Source organism: Hemitrygon akajei, chromosome 1, assembly GCF_048418815.1.
Source record: "Hemitrygon akajei chromosome 1, sHemAka1.3, whole genome shotgun sequence".
Classification (NCBI taxonomy): Eukaryota; Metazoa; Chordata; class Chondrichthyes; order Myliobatiformes; family Dasyatidae; genus Hemitrygon; species Hemitrygon akajei.
In genome coordinates, this window is record NC_133124.1 from 101719240 (window position 1) to 101738840 (window position 19601).

Here is a 19601-nt window from a genome sequence, read left to right on the forward strand (position 1 = left end):
TGGTGTTGAAACCCTTATTATACGTTATTTATACAAATGTTTTGGATGCAAATACACAAAGCTTGATCAGTAAGTCTGCAGATGACAGAAAATCAGATAGTGTTAATAGTGAAGAAAGCTACCATAGATTACAGGGGAATTTTGATCACCTAGGAGAGTGCGTTGAGTGGCAAAAAAGTATGCAGTGATGCATTTGGTAAAGTCAAACCAGCACTGGCCTGACACTCAGTGGCCATTTTATTAGGTACACCTCCACACCTGTTCATTAATGCAAATATCTAATCAGCCAATCATGTGGCAACAAATCAATTCATAAAACACAGAGACATAGTCAAGAAATGCAGTTGCTATCGAGACCAAACATCAGAAATAGGGAGAAATGTGATCTTAGTGACTCTGACCATGAAATGATTGTTGGTAACTGACAGTGTGGTTTGAGAATCTCAGAAACTGCTGATCTGCAACAGTCTCTAAAGTTTACAGAGAATGGTGCAAAAACCAAAACCATCCAGTAAGTTGCAGTTCTACGGGCAAAAACACCTTGCTAATGAGGAGTTAAGAGGAAAATGGCCAGGTTGGTTTAAGCTGACAAGTCTTATTCACCCTGTAAACAAAAAGATGTTGTTAAACTGGAACAAGTACAGAAAAGATTTAAAGGATGTTCAAGGCAAAACACACAAATGCTGGAGGAACTCAGCAGGTCAGGAAGCATCTATGGAATTGAATAAACAGTCAATGTTTTGAGCCGAGACCTTTCATCAGGACGCGTTTCATGTTTGTGGCTTACAAGGATGTGGCCAGGACTACAGAGCCTGAATTATAGAGAGAGGTCGACCAGGGCAGGTCTTCATTCATAGAACAAGGAAGAATGAGATGTTGCCTTAGAGGTTTATAAAATAATGAGCAGCGTAGGTAAGGTGAACAGTAGCAGTCTTTTCCACAGTGTAGGATAATCCAAAAACAGAGGCCATAGATTTAGGATGATAGGAGAAAGATTTAAAAAGGATTTGAGAGGAAAACACTTTCACGCAGAGGGTCAGAATCAGGTTTATTATCACCTGCATGTGTTTTGAAATTTGTTGTCTTTGAGGGTGGTGATTATATGGAACAAGCTACCAGAGGAAGTGGTTGAGGCAGGTGCAATAGGAAGCACTTGGATAGATACAAGGAAGGATGGGGCTTAAAGGAACATGTGCCAAATACAGGAAATTACAACTCGAAGGGTAGTTACTATGGTTGGCATGGACTGACTGAACTGATGGGCCTATATCTGTTTTATTGTTCTATGACTCTGGTCCACCTAGTCTATGGCTGACCCATCAATTGCCTGTTTTTACAACTTATACAAATTTTACATTAATCCCATTTTTATTTCCCCCATATTCCAACAAGCATTCTTAGTTCATTCTCCCTATAGTTGCAACAACTACCACCAGATTCTATCACTCAATCACATACATTGGACAATTTTCAACCCACCATACTAATCTATCGGATGTGGGAAGTAACTGAAGGACATGGGGGATACTGATATTGTGATAGGGAGACCGTGCAAACCAGACAACGACTGCACCCAAGGTCAGGATTGAACCCAGAACTCTGGAGCTGTGGGGCAGCAACTCTACCAGCTGTGAAGTCCTAGAAAACAAGTTGCTCTTTTCCTCATCCTGCAATGGAAGCCCAAAGTAAATTTATTATCAACGGACATGCACGTCTACATATACAACCCTGTGATTTGTTTTCTTGCAGGCATAATCCGTAAATCCAAAAACCATAACAGAATCAATGGAAGACTACATTCAATAGGGTGGACAAACAACCAATGCGCAAAAGAGAACAAAAAAAGAAAAAAAGAAAATAAATAAGCAGCAACTATCTAGAACATGAGATGAAGAGTCCTTGAACGCAAGTCCATAGATTGTGCGAACAATTCTGTGATGGGGCGACTGACATTGAATGAAGTTATACCCACTGGTTCAACAGCCTGATGTTTGAGGGGTAATAGCTGTTTCTGAATCTGGTAGTGAGTGCTGATGCTCCTGTACTTTGTTCCTGATGGCAGCAGTGAGAAGAGAGTATGACTTGAGTGGTGGAGGTCCCTGATGATGGATGCCGCTTTCCTGTGACAGTGCCCCATGTAGAGGTGCTCAAGAGGTGAGAGCTTTACTGTGATGGACTGGGCAGTAGCCACTACTTTTTGTAGCATTTTCCGTTCAACAGCATTGGTGTTTCCATACTAGGCTGCGATGCAACTAGTCACTATATGCTCCAATACACATCTATAGAAGTTTGAAAAGTTTTAGATGTCATGCTGAATCTTTGCAAACTTCTAAGGAAGTAGAGGTGTTACTGTGCTTTCTTTGCAATTAAGTGCTGGGCCCAAGACAGGTCCTCTGAAATGATAACACTGAGGAATTTAGAGTTGCTGACCCTCTCCACCTTTGATTCCCTGATAAGAACTGGATCATGGACCACCAATGTCCTCCTCCTGAAGTCAATAATCAGCTACTTTGCCTTGCTGACGCTGAACAAGAGGTTGCTGTTGTGGCACCACTCAGCCAGACTTTCAATCTCCCACATATATGCTAATTCATCACTATCTTTGATTTAGCCAATGACAATGATGTCATCAGCAAACTTAAATATGGCATTGGAGCTGTGCTTAGCTACAAAGTCATAAATATAAAGCAAGTAGAGCAGGGGGCTAAGCACACAGCACTGTGGCGTGCCCGTGCTGATGGAGATTGTAGGGGAGCTGTTGTGCCAAGCCTAACTAACTGGGATCTGCAAGTGAGAAAATTAAGGATCCAATTGCACAAGGAGGTATTGAAGCCAAGGTCTTGAAGCTTATTGATTAATCTTGAGGGGTTGACAATGTTGACTGCTGAGCTGTAGATGATAAAGATGTACGGTGTCCAGATACTCCAGGGTTGAATAAGAGCCAATGAAATGGCATCTGCTGTGGACCTGCTTTGCCTGTAGGCCATCTGTAGTGGATGCAAGTCACTTCTCAAGCACATTTCATCACCAACCTCTCAAAACACTTTATCACAGTGGATGTAAGTGCCACTGGACAATAGTCGTTGAGGCAAGTTACTACGTTCTTCTTATGCACCGGTATGACTGAGGTCTGCTTGAAGCAAGTGGATACCTCAGACTGCTGGAGCGTGAGGTTAAAGATATTGGTGAATACTCCAAGCAGTCGATCAGCACTGGTCTTTATACTTGGCCAGGCAGTACATCTGGGTCAGATGCTTTCTGTGGGTTCACCCTCATGGCAACTTCAGAGATTGAAATCACAGGGTCAAATGGGGTTGTGGGAGTTCATGAAGGTTCTTCCATGTTTTGATGGTCAAAGTGAGCATAGAAGGCATGAAACCCATCTGGAAGTGAAACCCTGTTTCACTTATGTCACTTTATTTTCACATTGTAGGAGGTAAGAGCATTCAAGCCCTGCCACAGCTATCAAGCATCCTTCACTGAGTCAAGTTTAGTCTGAAATTGCCAATTTAACCATGAGATGGCTTTCTGGAGATTGCATCTGATCATCTTGCATCTTACTAGGTTGCCAGATCTGAATGCCTCTCATCTGCTCCTTAGCAGATTGCAGATCTCCTGGTTCATGCAGAGTTTCAGGTTAGGAAGACCCAATGATTTTGTGGGAACACGCTCGTCTATGACTTTTTTTTAAACAAAGTCCATGATAATCATGGTGCCTGATTACAGTCATCTACTGGTAGTATGTGAAATATGTGATCAGGATGACAGAGGAGAACTCTCTTGGTAAATAGAATGGTCGACACTTAACTATTGTGTGTTCTGGGTCAGGAGTACACAACTATGACAAAACTGTCAAATTGGAGCACAGAGATTTTATCATGAAACAGCCCCCCCAACATTTTACCTTTTCTGAATCAGCAGTTAGGTCCATCGTGTGTATCAAGAACACCTTGGGACTGATCGCCAAATATGGCAAGCTGTGAGTAAGCCATGCCTCATTAAAACACAGAGCACAACAATTTCTCATTTCCCTTTGATACAGTAATCCTCAATCCTGTTCTCCAGTGATTGCACATTTGCTAACAAGATACTGGGTAGAGGGGGTCTCATTCCCATATTTCTGTCTGGCTTGGAGTCCCCACTCCTGCCTCAATCCTGGCCATGGTGATGAAACTTCATCCACTTAAAAGGTCCCACACTTGCTTGAAAGTTAAAGATATTCAAAATGGTGCCGGTGAACCACAGTCATGCTTACCATGAAAGGTTGTGAAATTAAGTACAACAGCCCTGAGGTAATAGCTGTCAACTGAACCAGCTAACAATATATGACTGTGGTGCCAGAAAGCTTGTGAACTCTGTATAATTTCCTCTATTTCTGCTTAAATATGACCTAAAATGTGATCAGATCTTCACGCAAGTCCTAAAACTAAATAAAGAGAACCAAATTAAATAAATGAAACAAAAAACATTACACCTGTTCATTTATTTTTTGAGAAAAATGATCCAATATTACATGGATTTGTTGGAAAAACTGTGTGAACCTTTGCTTTCAGTAACTGGTGTGACCCCCCCCCCCCCTTATACAGCAATAACTTCAACCAAACATTTCTGATAATATACTGTGTTCAGTGCTTCCAGTGTGGCTCTTTGTAAAACAAGTGCTTCACAGCTTCTGCACCTCCTCCCTCACTACCATTCAGGGCTCCAAACAGTGCTTCCAGATGAGGTGTCACTTCACCTAGGAGTCTGTTGGGGGTCATATACTGTATTCGGTGTGGCCTCCTGTGTATTGGTGAGACCCTACGTAGATTGGGAAACCGCTTCATCAAACACCTACGCTCCATCCGCCAGAACAAACAGGATCTCCCAGGGACCACCTATTTTAATTCCACTTCCCATTCTGATATGTCCATCCAACTGTCGGGATAAGCCATACTTAGGTTGGAGGAACAACACCTTATATTCTGCTTAGATAGCCTCCAACCTGATGGCATGAACATCAATTTCTCAAACTTACAGTAATGCCTCCACCACCCACCCCCCTTCACCATTTCCCATCCCCTTGTCCCTCTCTCACATTATCTCCTTGCCCGCCCATCACTTCTCTCCTCTTTCTTCTATGGCCTTCAGCCTCTTTCACCAATCAACTTCCTAGATCTTTGCTTCATCCCTCCCCCTTCCAGGTTTTGCCTATTGCCTGTTTCTCTCTCCCCTCCTTCCACCTTTCAAATCCATACCTCAGCTTTTTTTCTCCAATCCTGCCAAAGGGTTTCAGCCCAAAATGTCGACTGTATTTTTTTCCATAGATGCTGCCTGGCCTGCTGAGTTCCTTCAGCATTTTGTTTGCGTTGCTCGGATTTCCAGCATCTGCAGATTTCCTCTTATTTCTGGGAACTTGGACAAATTTTAGGCCATTCCTCCTTACAAAACTGCTTCAACTGAGAGGTTGGTAGGCTTCCTTGTATGAACTGCTTGTTTCAGGCCTTTCCACAACATTTCTATAGAATTAAGGTCAGGACCTTGACTTGGCCATTCCAAAAAACAAATTTTCTAATTTTTAAACCATTCTGTTGTTTATTTACTCCTGTCTTTCAGATCATTGCCTTGTTGCATGATCCAACTTCTATTAAGCTTCAGGTGATGGCCTGCTACCCTGACATTCTCCTGTAAAATGTCTTGATACAATTTTGAATTCATTGTTCCCTCAATGATTGCAAGCTGTCCAGGCCCTGAGACAGCAAAGAAGCCCCAAATCATGATGGTCCTTCCATCATGCTTCACAGTTGGGATGAGGTTTTGGTGTTGTTGTATAGTGTCCTATTTCCTCCAAACATAGCAATGTGCATTTCTGCCAGAAAGTTCAACTTTTGTCTCATCTATCCACAGAACATTGTCACAGAAGCATTGTGGGGCATCCACGTGTTCTTTTGCATACTTGAGACATGCAGCAATGTTTTTTTGTTGGAGATCAGTGGTTTCCTCCCAGGTGTCCTTCCATGAACACTGTTCTTATTCAGTGTTGCTCTTATAGTGGACACATGAACAGAGACTTAGCATGTTCTAGAGATTTCTGCAGGTCTTTTGCTGTTACCTTTGGGTTCTTTTTCACCTCCTTCAGCATTGCACATTGTGCTCCTGGTGTGATCTTTGAAAAACGCCCACACCTAGGGAGAGCAGCAACAGTACCGAGTTCCCTCCATTTGCAAACAATTTCTCTTATTTACTGTGGACTGATGAACATTCACGTCTTTAGAAATGCTCTTGTAGCCTTTTCCTGCTTCATGTATCTCTACAATTCTTCTGCTAAGGTCCTCTGAAAGTTGTTTTGATCGAGGAGTGTTGCACATAAACAGATCTTTCTTGTAAAGTGGAGTCTCTGTCAGTAACCTGACTTTGTATGTCTTTTTTTTTAAAAAGAGGGCAAGGCACCTCTACAACCCACACTTCCAATCTTATCTTATTGACTGGAACACCTGACTCCAAACAGCTTTTGTAGAAGGCCTCACCCCAGAGCTTCACATACTCATTCCAAAAAATACATGTAATACTGGATCATTTTCTCAAAAATAAATGAACAAGTATAATGTTTATGTGTTATTTATTTAATTGGGTTCTCGTTATCTAGTTTAGAACTTATGTAAAGATCTGATCACATGTTAGGTCATATTTAAGCAGAAATATAGAAAATTCTGCAAGGTTCACGAACTTTCTAGCACCACTGTAAAAAAAGAAATAACATTACCAAGGTGGTTCAGGTTCTAATCGTTAAGTTAGTACACATATTTAAATTAGCAACATTCATACCCTTATTTGGACAACAGACACATGGACTTGTAACTCAGTGGAAACGGAACTTTCATTAGAGATTGGAAACAGATAAATATTCTTAACACCTACCCTCCTCATTGATGTATTCTATTTTGGCAGGATAATAACGACAATCTGTCCAACGAGCCAGAACTTCATCTCCTTTTTTGAAATCCTGTACAGGGGAAATATTTTTACCTCAGTTTTCATAAATCAATGAGTTATCTTTGGAACTGAATCCAAGAAGGTTTGTTCCTCTCCTATTTTCTTTAAATTTAAAAATAAATAACTTGATAAAGTTTTACTGAAATTTGTCACACCGTGGGCAACACATTCATATGCTCAACCTTTTGCCTAATTCCTGCATCAGCTTGTGAAACACTGCACAAAACTCTTTAGTCAGCTCTCACTGAATGAGATGAAAGGAAAAGAAACAATCTGTAAACAGAAATAAATGGGAGAGATAGTGAGCTATCAGGGCAACCATAACAAGAGGAAGTTGCAGAGAAGAAAAGGCTGCAAGAGACTGTACAGTGGAATAAAAGGTACCCAGGTACATTCAGAGAGAAAACTGAATTTATATAGCTGTTTTCATTATCGCCATATGTTCAAGACCTCTTCATAGCATTGCACAAATGTGAAATACTGAACTTTGTGATAAGGTTTGCTGCAATTTCCTGATTGTGCTTTCCATTAGGCGAACTCAGTGGTGGAACAGGAGTTTGCTGTGATCCCCAGGACTTACACAGAAGAATTTGTTTTTAGATCCAGCAGAAGGTTATGCCTGACAAAGATCTGCAACACATTCATTTAAATTTGGCAGAGGGATGGGAACTGGAGTAACAGAGCTGAATGTATTAGGCAGTTGGTTTACAAAGACAGGCAGTGTGCATTGAGACTGACAGCAATGAAAGTCTGAAGAAAGGGTAAAATTGCAGGGAAAAGGATGAGTTGCAATGTAAAAAGCAGAAAAAAATCGAAAAGGGTGTATATAGAACTGAAGGTATTATACTTGAACACGTGCAGTATATGGAATAAGGTTGATGAACTTGTAGCACCGTTACAGATTGACATGCAAGATGTTGTGGGCATCCCTAAATCGTGGTTTTAAGATTATAGCTGGGAGCTTAACATCCAAGGATATACATTGTATCAAAAAGACAGGCAGGTTAGGCAGATGGGGTTGGTTTTGCTTTGTTGGTAAAAAAAAATTAAATCAAATCATTAGAAAGAGGTGACATAGGGTCAGAAGGTACAATATCATTGTGGGTAGAGCGAAGGAACTGCAAGGGCAAAAAGGCCCTAATGGGAGTTATATACAGACCCCCAAAACAGTAGTAAAGATATTGTCTACAAATTACAATGGGAGATATAAACTGCATGCCAAAAGACCACTGTTGATGCTAGCTATGGTGGATTTCAATATCAGAATCAGGTTTATTATCACTGGCATATGTTGCGAAATTTGTTAATTTAGCAGCAGTTCAATGCAATACATAATATAGAACAAAAAAATACACAAAATAATAATAGTAAATAAGTAAATCAATTACAGTATATGTACATTAAATAGAATAAAATTGTGCAAAAAACAGAAATAATATATATTTAAAAAGTGAGGTAGGGTCCAAGGGTTCAACGTCCATTTAGGAATTGGATGGCACAGGGAAAGAAGCTGTTCCTGAATCGCTGAGTGTGTGTCGTCAGGCTTCTGCATCTCCTACCTGAGGGTAATGGTGAGGAGAGCAGACGCTGCCTTTCTAAGACACTGCTCCTTGAAGATGCCCTGGGTACTTTGCAGGCTAGTATCTAAGATGGAGCTAACTAAATTTGTAACTTTCTGCAGCTTCTTTCAATCCTGTGCACTAGCCGCCCCCCCCCCCCCACCCCATACCAATGCTGCAGCCTGTCAGAATGCTCTCCACAGTACATCTATATAAGTTTTTGAGTGTATTTGTTAACATACCAAATCTCTTCAGACCCCTAATGAAGTATAGTCGCTGTCTTGCCTTCCTTATAACTGCATCAATATGCAGGGAGATTGGCAAAATCAGGTAGGTGCTGAACCCCAAGAGGAAAAATTTCTAGAAGGCCACTGAGATGGCTTTTTAGGGCAGCTTGTGGTTCAGCCCACTAGGGGATCACCTATTCTGGAATGGGTGCTGTGCAATGAACCAGAATTGATTAGAAAGCTTAAGGTGAAGAGCCCTTATGGGCCAGCAATCATAATATGGTAGAATTCACAATGCAATTTGAGAAGGAGAAGCTAAAGTCAGATGCATCTGTATTACAGTGAAGTATATGAAATTCCAGAAGCATAAGAGAGAAGCTAGCCAAAATCGACTGGAAAAGAACAATGGCAGGAATGACGGCAGAGCAGCATTGCCTGAAATTTCTGGAAGCAATTTAGAAATCATAGGATATATACACCCAAAGAGCAAGAAGCATTCTACAGACAGATGACACACCCATGGCTGAAAAGAGAAGTCCAAGCCAACATAAAAGTCAAAAAGAAGGCATATAATAGAGTAAATATTAGTGGGAAGTTAAGAGGATTGGGAAGCTTTTAGCAACCAACAGAAGGCAATGAAAAATGTCTGAAACAAGGAAAAGAACAGAATATGAAGGTAAGCTAGACAATAACATTAAAGAGGATACCAAAAATTTTCTTCAGTGTAAAAGAGAGGTGAGAATAGATATCGAACCACTGGGAAACGTTGCTGGGGAGGTAGCAATTGGGGACAAGGAAATGGCAGATGAACTGAAAAAGTATTTTGCATCAGACTTCACTGTGGAAGACACCAGCAGTATGCTGAAATTGACAGTGTCAGGGGGCAGAAGTGTGTGAAGTTGCCATTACTACAGAGAAGGTTTTTGGAAAACTGAAAGGTCTCAAGGTAGATAAGTCACCTGGACCAGATAGTATACACCCCAAGGTTCTGAAAGAGGTGGCTAAGGGGATTGTGGAAGCATGAGTAATGATCGTTCAAGAAACAACTGATTCTGGCATCTTTCAGGAGGAATGGAAAATTGCAACTGTCACTCCACTCTTCAAGAAAGGAGTGAGGCAGAACAAAGGAAATTATAAGCCAGTTAGTCTTACCTCAGTGGTTGGGAAGATGTTGGAATAGACTGTTAAGCATGTAGTTTTGAGATACTTGGAGGCACATGATAACATGGGCCATAGTTAGCATGGCTTTAAGGAAAACCCTGCCTGACAAATCTGTTAGAATTCTTTTAAGAATTAACAAGCAGGATAGATGAAGAACAATCAGAGAATGGTGTGTAATTGGATTTTCAGAAGCCCTTTGAAAAAGTGCCACACGAGGCTGTTTAACAAGTTAAGAGGCCACGGAATTACAGAAAAGATAAAAGCATGGAAAAAAGCATTGGTTGATTGGCTGGAGACAAACAGTTGGAACAAAGGGAGCTTTTCTGGTTGGCAGCCGATGACTAGTGGTGATCCACAGGGGTCTGTGTTGGGACCACTTCTTTTTATGCTATATGTCAATGACTTGGATGATGGAATTTATGGTTTTGTGGCCAAATTTGTGGAGGATATGAAGATAGTTGAAGAGGTAGATAGCTTTCAGGAAGTTGGCTATAAAATGACTTGGAGAATGGGCAAAGAAGTGGCAGCTGGAATACATTGTTGGGAAATGTATGGTAGAAGAAATAAAAGCATATGCTATTTTCTAAAAGGAGAGAAAATTCAAAAACCTGAGGTGCAAAGGGTCTTGGAGGTGCTCATGCAGGATTCCCTGAAGGTTAATTTGTGGGCTAAGTTGGTGCTGAGGAAGGCAAATACAATGTTAATATTCATTTTGAGAGGCCTAGAATATAAAGGCAAGGATGTAATGTTGAGGCTTTATAAAGCACTGGTGAGGCTTCACTTTTAGAGTACTGTGAGCAGTTTTAGTCCCCTCATCCAAGAAAAGATTGCTGACATCGGAGTGTTCAAAGGAGATTCACAAAAATGATTCTAAGATTTGTCATATTAGGCACATTTGATGACTCTGGGCCTCTACTCACTGGAATTCAGAAGACTGAGGGGGTGACTTTATTGAATGTTGAAGGGCCTCCACAGAGTGCATGTGGAGAGTATGTTTCCTATGGTGTGGGAGTCTAAGACCAAAGGATACAGCCTCAGAATAGAGGGACATACTTTTAGAACAGAGATGAGGAGGAATTTCTTTAGCCAGAGAGCGGTGAACCTGTGGAATTATTTGCTACAGGTGGCTGTAGAGGCCAGGTCATTGGGTATCAAGCAGATTTTGATATATTCTTAATTAGTCAGAGCATGAAAAGATATGGGGAGAAGGCAGGAGATCAGCACTGAGAGGGAAAATGGATCAGCCATAATGAAAAAGCAGAGCAGACTCAATGGGCTGAATGGCCTAATCCTGCTCTTATGGTCTTAAATGAGAACAACGGAGATATACGAAAGTGATTTTTGTTAAAAAAAAAGATGCTATTTGCATTTGTTTTAATCTAAACATGTTTATTCATTTTATTCTAACTTTTGACACTTTCCCCTCCCTGAACAGTCCGTAAACACTACCTTGTAATACTTTAGTTTGCATTAATTTTGTCTTTGCATTTTAGTGTTGCCACAAACAGCATGCAGTACCTATAAAAAGTATTTACCCCTCCCAACCCCCCACTGGGAAGTTTTCATGTTTTATTGTTTTACAGCATTGAGTCACAATGGATTTATTTTGGCTTTTCAACACTGATCAACAGAAAAGACACTTTCGCATCAAAGTGAAAACACATTTCTACAAATTGGACTGAATTTATTACAATTATTAATCACAAAATAATTGTTTGCATAATCCCTTCAAGTCTGTATTTAGTAGATTTACCTTTGGCAGCAATTACAGCCTTGAGTCTGTGTGGATAGGTCTATCAGCTTTGCACATTTGGACACTGCAATTTTTCCTCATTCTTCTTTACAAAACTGCTCAAGCTCTGTCAGATTGCATGGGGATTATGAATGAAAAGCCCTTTTCAAGCCCAGCCACAAATTCTCAATTGGATTGAGGTCTGGACTCTGACTTGGCCACTCCAGAACATTAACTTTGTCGCTTTAAGCCAGCCCAGTATAGCTTTGGCTTTATGCTTGGGGTCATTGTCTTCTCCCAATTCACAGTTCTCCTGCAGACTACATCAGGTTTTTCTCCAAGATTTTCCTGTATTTTGTTGCACTCATTTTACCCTCTACTTTTACAAGTCTTCCAGGGCCTGCTGCAGTGAAACATTCCCACAGCATGATGTAGCCATCATCATGCTTCACAGTAGGGATGATGTGTTTCTGATGATGTGCAGAGCTTGGCTTACACCAAACATAGTGTTTAATCTGATGGCCAAAAAGCTCAATTTTGGTTTCATCAAACTATAGAACCTTCCTCCAGCGACTTCAGTCTCTCACATGTCTTCTGGCAAACTCTAGCCGAGATTTCATGTGAGCTTTTTTCAACAGTGGCTTTGTCTTTACCACTCTCCCTGAAAGCTGTGACTGGTGAAGTACAGTTATTGTATGTGCAGTGTCTCCCATCTCAGCCACTAAAGCTTGTAACTCCTCCAGAGCTGTTTCAGATCTTTTGGTGTCCTCCCTCACTAATCCTCTTCTTGCAAAGTCACTCAGTTTTTGAAGATAGCCTGCAGTAGGCAGATTTACAGCTGTGCCATATTCTTTCCAGTTCTTGATGATTGACTTAACTGTACTCCAAGGGATATTCGGTGACTTGGAAATTTTCTTGTATCCATCTGCTAACCTGTGATTTTCAGTAACCTTTTTGCGGAGTTTCTTGGACTGTTCTTTTGACTTGCCATGGTATAGTTTTAGTCAGGATAATGACTCACCAGCAGTTGAACTTTCCAGATACAAGTGTATTTTTACTACAATCAACTGAAGCACCTTGACTGAACAAGGGTGATCTCCATTTAATTAATTATGTGACTTCTAAAACCAAATGGCTGCACCGTGATGATTTGGTGTGTCATATTAAAGGGGGTGAATAGGTATGGAAGCAATTATTTTGTGTTTTATATTTGTAATTAATTTAGATCACGTGTAGAGATGTGTTTTCACTTTAACACGAAAGAGTTTTTCTTCTTCTGTTGATCAGTGTCAAAAAAGCCAAATTAAATCCACCGTGAATCAATGCTGTAAAACAGTAAAACATGAAAACTTCCTTGGGGGGGGGGGGGGGGTGGGATAAATAATTTTTACAGGCACTGTATTTTACGTAAAATATCAGTGACAGTTTTGATTGTTTACTTTGGAACAAAGTACAGCATTTATTTTAACTGTTTAACTTTCAAAAGACATTCAAAAACAATGAAAAAGCTCGACAGCTTTGACAGGTAGTAAGGAGTTTATCCATTTCTCAGAGGCTCCAGAAATGCTTCATAGGTGAGGCGTATTCAGGCCCAACCACCCTACTTGGTCATATCATTCATAACCCTAATACCACTTAGGGCCTTAACATCTGGTGCCAGGGAACACTCTGCAAGCAAAGTTGGCCTTATACAGATGTAGAACAAGCAAATTCAGGACATTTGCAACTCCAAACAACATGCGTGGTCTGCAAATCCCAGAAAAACAGTTAATTTGTAATTGGTTATAATCAGCTGCAATGTTCAGAATTTCTGACTTGCCCTCTGATTGCCAAATTTGCAGTTAAACAGGTAGAACTTGAAAGCTGGAAGCTTCAGGTGCAATTGCCAGTTTCCAGCTGAAAGATCTGGAACCTTTTTCCAAATTTTGTAGACTGTAGTAAGTTGACTAGAAAAAAAAAAAATGGGATGACAAACAACAACTATTTCCTCAAGTAATTCTATTATACAATCCACAATGTTTGGTTAAAAAAATGTCCACTGGCAACCTAAAATGATTCAGGAAGGAATCAACTTGGGGCAAATTATTTAAATCCAAAGCTTTCACTCACTATAATCTCTTCCTCATCTTTAAGTGCTTCTTTTTGTACTGAGTTCCCCTCAAGAGGTCGTAGGCGATGACTGTCCCAGTAAATCCATTCATCATACCGATGGCTCCATCTCTCAAAGTGGATCAGCATTTTTCCTTGCTCATAGTCAATCTTTTCGATTCGTGATGCATACCTCCAGGTGAAATAACACAGACAACAGATAACATGATAATTATGAAACAAATCAATGCAAATTTATTCTTCTTCATAATCTGCTCCCAACTGAATTTGAACAAAAGGCTACCCTCCTAAATTCACATGCAAGTCTTTCCCCAAATAACTCATCGGACTGGAATAGCATCAATGAACAAAAGAATCATGATCAATTCTTTCTCATGTTTGCTCAGCGGAAATTCACTGGCGTAATAGTAACACAGATAGAACCAACTCAGTTGAAGAGAATAAAAAATACAACATGTAAACCTTAGAAATAGGCTCCTAAGTGGACATGGAACAGTGGCAAAGAAACACAGGAGGTCAGTGACTAATTCAAATGTCATTCCTCATCGTTAAATACGCCCTGAAATTTTCCAGTATGATTGTATGTGAAGCAAGTGGCAAAGGACCAGAATTGCTTTCAACATTATTTAATCCTAATCTTGCAGAATCACTGCTTCCAAAAAGGGAACGGATAAAACATTTATTACTTATTTTACCATCAATTATACTTCCCTCAATATTATTTCCATTTCAGCCCATAATTAACAGCACTAAAATTATTAAATTATTTAGTTGAATGGAAAACAATCAATATTTTATTTCTAACATGTAAAACAAAGATAACAATTTTGATTGTTTGAAATGTTGCATGATATCACTCAGCTCAAAGATTGTTATTTAAATAATCCTCTCGATTCAGCAAAATTCACATATCAATACGTGAAGCACATCAACTGATTCATCAGTGTGTCATCAAAAGTAGGCTGTTAAAACTTCTGCAGAGTTCAGTTTCATTTGTAATTCAGATAATGAACAAGTTTATGCCTCTGTGCAGGAAGACTCAAACCACATCCAGGATTTGGCTTATTTGTAAGTAGCAGCATTTATTTCACAGAAATACAGGAAAATTATTATCTCTGACAAAGGAGAGCAAAATAACTCCTTTCTTGACTCTTTCTCAACCGACACAAACATTAAAGACCAAATTTTCTATGACTGTATCTGGCCAAAAACACAACTGAGCTTGCCTCCAGGTCACACAGCATCCTATCACAGATATACTATAGTTCAATCCATTGCCAAGGCAATTTCTATTGTATTCATTTTTCAACATTTGGCATTCATGGCAAGACCAACATTTATCCCCTATCCTAACAATCTTTGAAAAAAGTGGTGGAGAGCATCTACAACCCTGGTAGCGCTCTTGGATAGAAGTTTTCCGAGATGTAGACCCTATAATAAATGAGGAACAGCAATACATTTCCAAGCCAGAATGGTTTGCAACTTGGAGGTGAACCTGCAGGTGATTGTGCTCAGATGAATTTGCTACCTTTGACTTTCTTGCTGGCTCAAAAAGAGTTATCAGTACCTTCCCAAAGACAAGCAGAAATGACTCATTCCCTTTTCAGTGATGTCTAAATTTTGAGAATGTATCTTTAAAACCAACTTGAACAAAAGGAACACACATTTTAGGAGAATTCAGTTCAGAATTGCTCCTACTGTGCATGAAACACCTAGATTTGTTGAGCCCTGCTTCATTCAAAAAAATGTTCTTTGCAGTAAAGGGGTAAGAAACAGTCATACAGATTACAGCACAGGAATGGGCCCCAACAACCAATGTCAATGTCAATCTTTAAGCTATATATATTAATCCCTCATCTCGTCTCTGGAGCAACCAGATAATAAAGCCACCTTCCTTAGACTATTAGCTAACAGCTCAACCATAATTCCAAGCAAACTCATCTCCAAAATCCTAGATATAGGACTCAACAACTCCTTTTGCAACAGGATCCTTAACTTCCTGACCACAATCAGTAAGGATAAGCCAAACACCATCAGAATTAACACTGGTGCCCCACAAGATTACATCCTCAGCACTCAAACTCAGCTCCCTGTACACTTATGACTGTGTGGCCAGATTCTGCTTTAACACTATCTACAAGTTTACAGACGACACTTGATAGAAAGCTAGAGAACCTAGCTGTAGGGTGTCACAACGACAACAACTTTTTCCTCCACTTGATATAGCAAATGCTCCTCCCATAACAGCAAGAAACTGCACAAAGTTGTGGACACAACTCAATACACATGGAAACCAGCCTTTCCTTCATGGGCACTGTCTACACTTGATAAGCAGCCAACTTAATCAAAGACACCTCACCTTGGTCAATGGGCACAGAAGATAGAAAAGCCTGAAAGCATGCACAATCTGGCTCAAGAGCAGCCACTATCCTGCTGTTACAAGACTACAGAACAAGAATCCATCTTATATGATAAAATGGATTCTTGACCTCAGAATCTACCTCATTAAGGCCTTGCAACTTATTTGTCTGCCTGCATTGCTCTTACTCTGCAACAGTAACACATTATTCTGCATTAATATTATCTTCCTTTGTACTATCTCTAAGCAGTGCTAAGCAAATTACCTGTATGGACAGCATGCAAAACAAAGATTTTCACAGCACCTCAGTACATGTGACAGTTATAAACCAAGTTACCATTTGCTCTCACCTGGTGCGTATCCTTCCAAGTTTTGTCTATTTAAGTGCATATCTAAATGTTTCAAACAGTGACTGCACATGACTCTAAGACCTCTTCGTCAGAATTCCAGATTTCAACCACACTGTGTTATGAAGCTTTCCTTTCATACTCCTTTTAAAATTCCTTCCTCACACTGTGTCCTTGTCTTTTTCATATCCTATCACGGAAAGAAAATTCTGACTATGTAATATACCTATACCTCTTACAATTTTAAATACCTTTCTCAGTTCACCATTGCTCCAAGGAAAAATAGCCTATTCGTTCTCTCCCCATAACTACAAACAACATATTGGTGAAACTCTTCTGCATTCTCTCCAGCACAAGCACATTTTCCCTCATGTGGCAACCACTGTTTAGTAAAGTTGAAACAGATGTCCCAACTTTTATATTGCATATCCAACCTATGAAGGCAAGCATGTCATACACTGTCGATCTGTGTTGGAACTTCCAGAAAACTAAAGACCTTTGACTTCTAAAGTCCCTTTGTTTATCAACATTCATCTACAACTGGAGATTAAAAAAGGCAATGTTATGGTAGTCATGGGAGACAGCAATATGTTGGTAGACTGGGAAAATCAATTTGGTGCTGGATCCCAAAATAAGGAATTTGTAGAGTGCCTAAGAGACAGCTTTTTAGGTTGAGCCCATGAAGGAAAAGGCAATTCTGTGCTTCGTGATGTGCAATAAACCAGATTTGACTGCGAAGCTTAAGACAAAGGAATTCTTAGGAGACACTGATCATATTTTGATAGAAATCACACTACGTTTTGAGAGGGAGAAGCTAAAAATCAGATGAATCAATAATACAGTTGAGCAAAGTTAACTTCAAAGGCAAAAGTAACTATAGAGAGCAACTGGCCAACACTGATTAGACAGGGATCTTAGCAGGGATGATGGTAGAGCAGCAATGGTAGGAGCTTCTGAAAGCAATTTGGAAAACACAGGACCATTTAATCACAAATAAGCACTCTAAAGGAAGGATTAGGCAACCATGGCTGACAAGGGAAGTCAAAGACAGCACAAAAGCAAAGCAAAGGGTATACAATATTGCAAAAGGTAGTGAGAAATTAAAGAATTGAGAAGTGTCTAAAAACCAACAGAAGGCAATTAAAAAAGCAATATGGGGAGAAGAGATTAATTATGAAGGTTAGCTAATAATATAGAAGAGGATAACAAAGGATTTTCCAGATATATATAGTACAAGAGGCATGAGTGGAATCAATGGAAAATGATGTTGGAGAAGCAGCAATAGGAACAAGTAAATGGCAGACAATGTGAATAAGTATTTTGTGTCAATCTTCATTATAGAAGATACCAGCAGCTTGCCAGGTTCCTGACGGTCAGGAGGCAGAAGTGAGTTTGGTCGCTATTACTATGTCGAAGGTGCTTAGGAAGCTGAAAGGTCTGAAAATGAGTAAGTCACCTGGACATGACAAACTATAACCCAGGTTTGTTGACAAGATTGTGGAGGCATTAGTAGTGATCTTGCAACAATCAGCTGATTCTAGAATGGTTCCAGAGGACTGGAAAGATGCAAAAAAAAAGTCACTCCACTCTAAGAAAGGAGGGAGACAAAAGACAGGAAAATATAGGCCAGTTAGACTGACTTCAACTGGATTTTAAAGTCCATTTTTAAGGATAACGTTTTGAGGTACTGGAATCACAGAATAAAATAGTCCAAAGTCAGCATGGATTCCTCAAGGGGAGATTTTGCCTGACAGATCTGTTGGAATTCTTTGAGGAAGTAACAATCAGAATAGACGATCAACAGATTTACTAAGATTTTTAGAAGGCATTAAAGTGTTGCACGTGAACCTGCAAAACAAGATAGAAGCCCATAGTATTACAGAAAAAGTACTCGAATGGATAGCAAATCAACTGACTGGCAAAAGACAGTGTAGGAATAAGAGGGAGAGGTCCTTCACTGGTTGACTGTCAGTGTCTAGTGGTGGTCCCCAGTGGCCTGTGTGAGTTTCTTTTCAAGTGTTATGACATGGATGACAGTATTGGCTTTACGACCAAGTTTGCATAGCTGGAAGGGCAGGTAATGTTGAGGAAGCAGGGAGTCTACAGAAGGAATTAAACATGTTGGGAGAATGGACAAAGCGTAACAGATGGGAAGTGTATGGTCACTGGTCACTCACTTCAGTAGAAGAAAAAAAGGCGTAGACTATTTTGAGTCTTTAAACCCACAGGTCAGACCACAAAAGTATGGAGAGAAGTTTTGGTATTAAGGGAGGGCATTGGAGAGGGTCCAGAAGAGGTATACAAGTATGTTCTTTAGATGCAAGAGTTAACGCATAAGGAGCATTTGATGGCTCTCTGGAGTTTAGAAGGATGAGAAGGATCTCATTGAAACTTTCTGAACATTGAAAGACCTGGATAGAATGCACATGCAGAGGCTGTTTTGAGCGCTCGGAGAATCTCAGACCAGAAGGCACAGCCTCTGAATAAAACGATTTCCCTTTAGAACAGAGATGAGGAGGAATTTCTATAGTCAGAGGAAAGTGAATCTGTGGAATTCATTGCCGTGGAGGCCAAGTCATTAGGTATATTTAAGGCAGAATTTAATAAGTTTCTTGATTAATAAGGCCACAGGGAAAGGTCAGGAGAACAGGGTTGAGAGGGAATAATAAATCTGCCATGATTGAATGGTGGAGCAGATTCAATGACTCAAAAGTCTTATGTTGTATCCTTTAATATTCTGCCATTTATTATACCTGACCTACTCTTACCTGGATTCTCAAAAGGCAACACCTCGCATTTGTTTGGATTAAATTCCATCTGTTAATGCTCCAACCCAACTTTTCACTTGACCTATATTCTACCTTTGACAAAGTTCGCTACCTCAAACACCACCAACTTTTATGTCATCAGCAAGCTTATTAAACATACCTCGTACATTCATATCCAAATCATTGATATATAGCAAAACAACAACAGTCTTTGTCCTTATCCCACTACCATACACATTGTAAGCCTGGCAGAGGTGGTCTTAACCGTTGCCTGCTGATCCATCTGAGGAGCACTTTTAATGGAGTATTAATTTTGGATTCCTTGTGTAAATTTCTTATGTACCAATCATGATGCAGCACAATACTA

The 19601-nt window shown here is 40.0% G+C and overlaps 1 protein-coding gene across 4 annotated transcripts in view; it reads right to left on the bottom strand.

The window, feature by feature from the left end:
* phf20l1 (PHD finger protein 20 like 1) overlaps nucleotides 1–19601 on the bottom strand; it is a 102613-nt gene that overhangs the window by 72971 nt on the left and 10041 nt on the right. For all 4 annotated transcript variants that reach the window (XM_073048578.1, XM_073048560.1, XM_073048552.1 and 1 more), the window contains exons 4-5: nucleotides 13761–13932; nucleotides 6898–6982 (exon numbers count right to left, since the gene is read on the bottom strand). In XM_073048578.1, the coding sequence (XP_072904679.1) occupies nucleotides 6898–6982; nucleotides 13761–13932 (257 nt within the window). The remainder of the gene's footprint in view (nucleotides 1–6897; nucleotides 6983–13760; nucleotides 13933–19601) is intronic.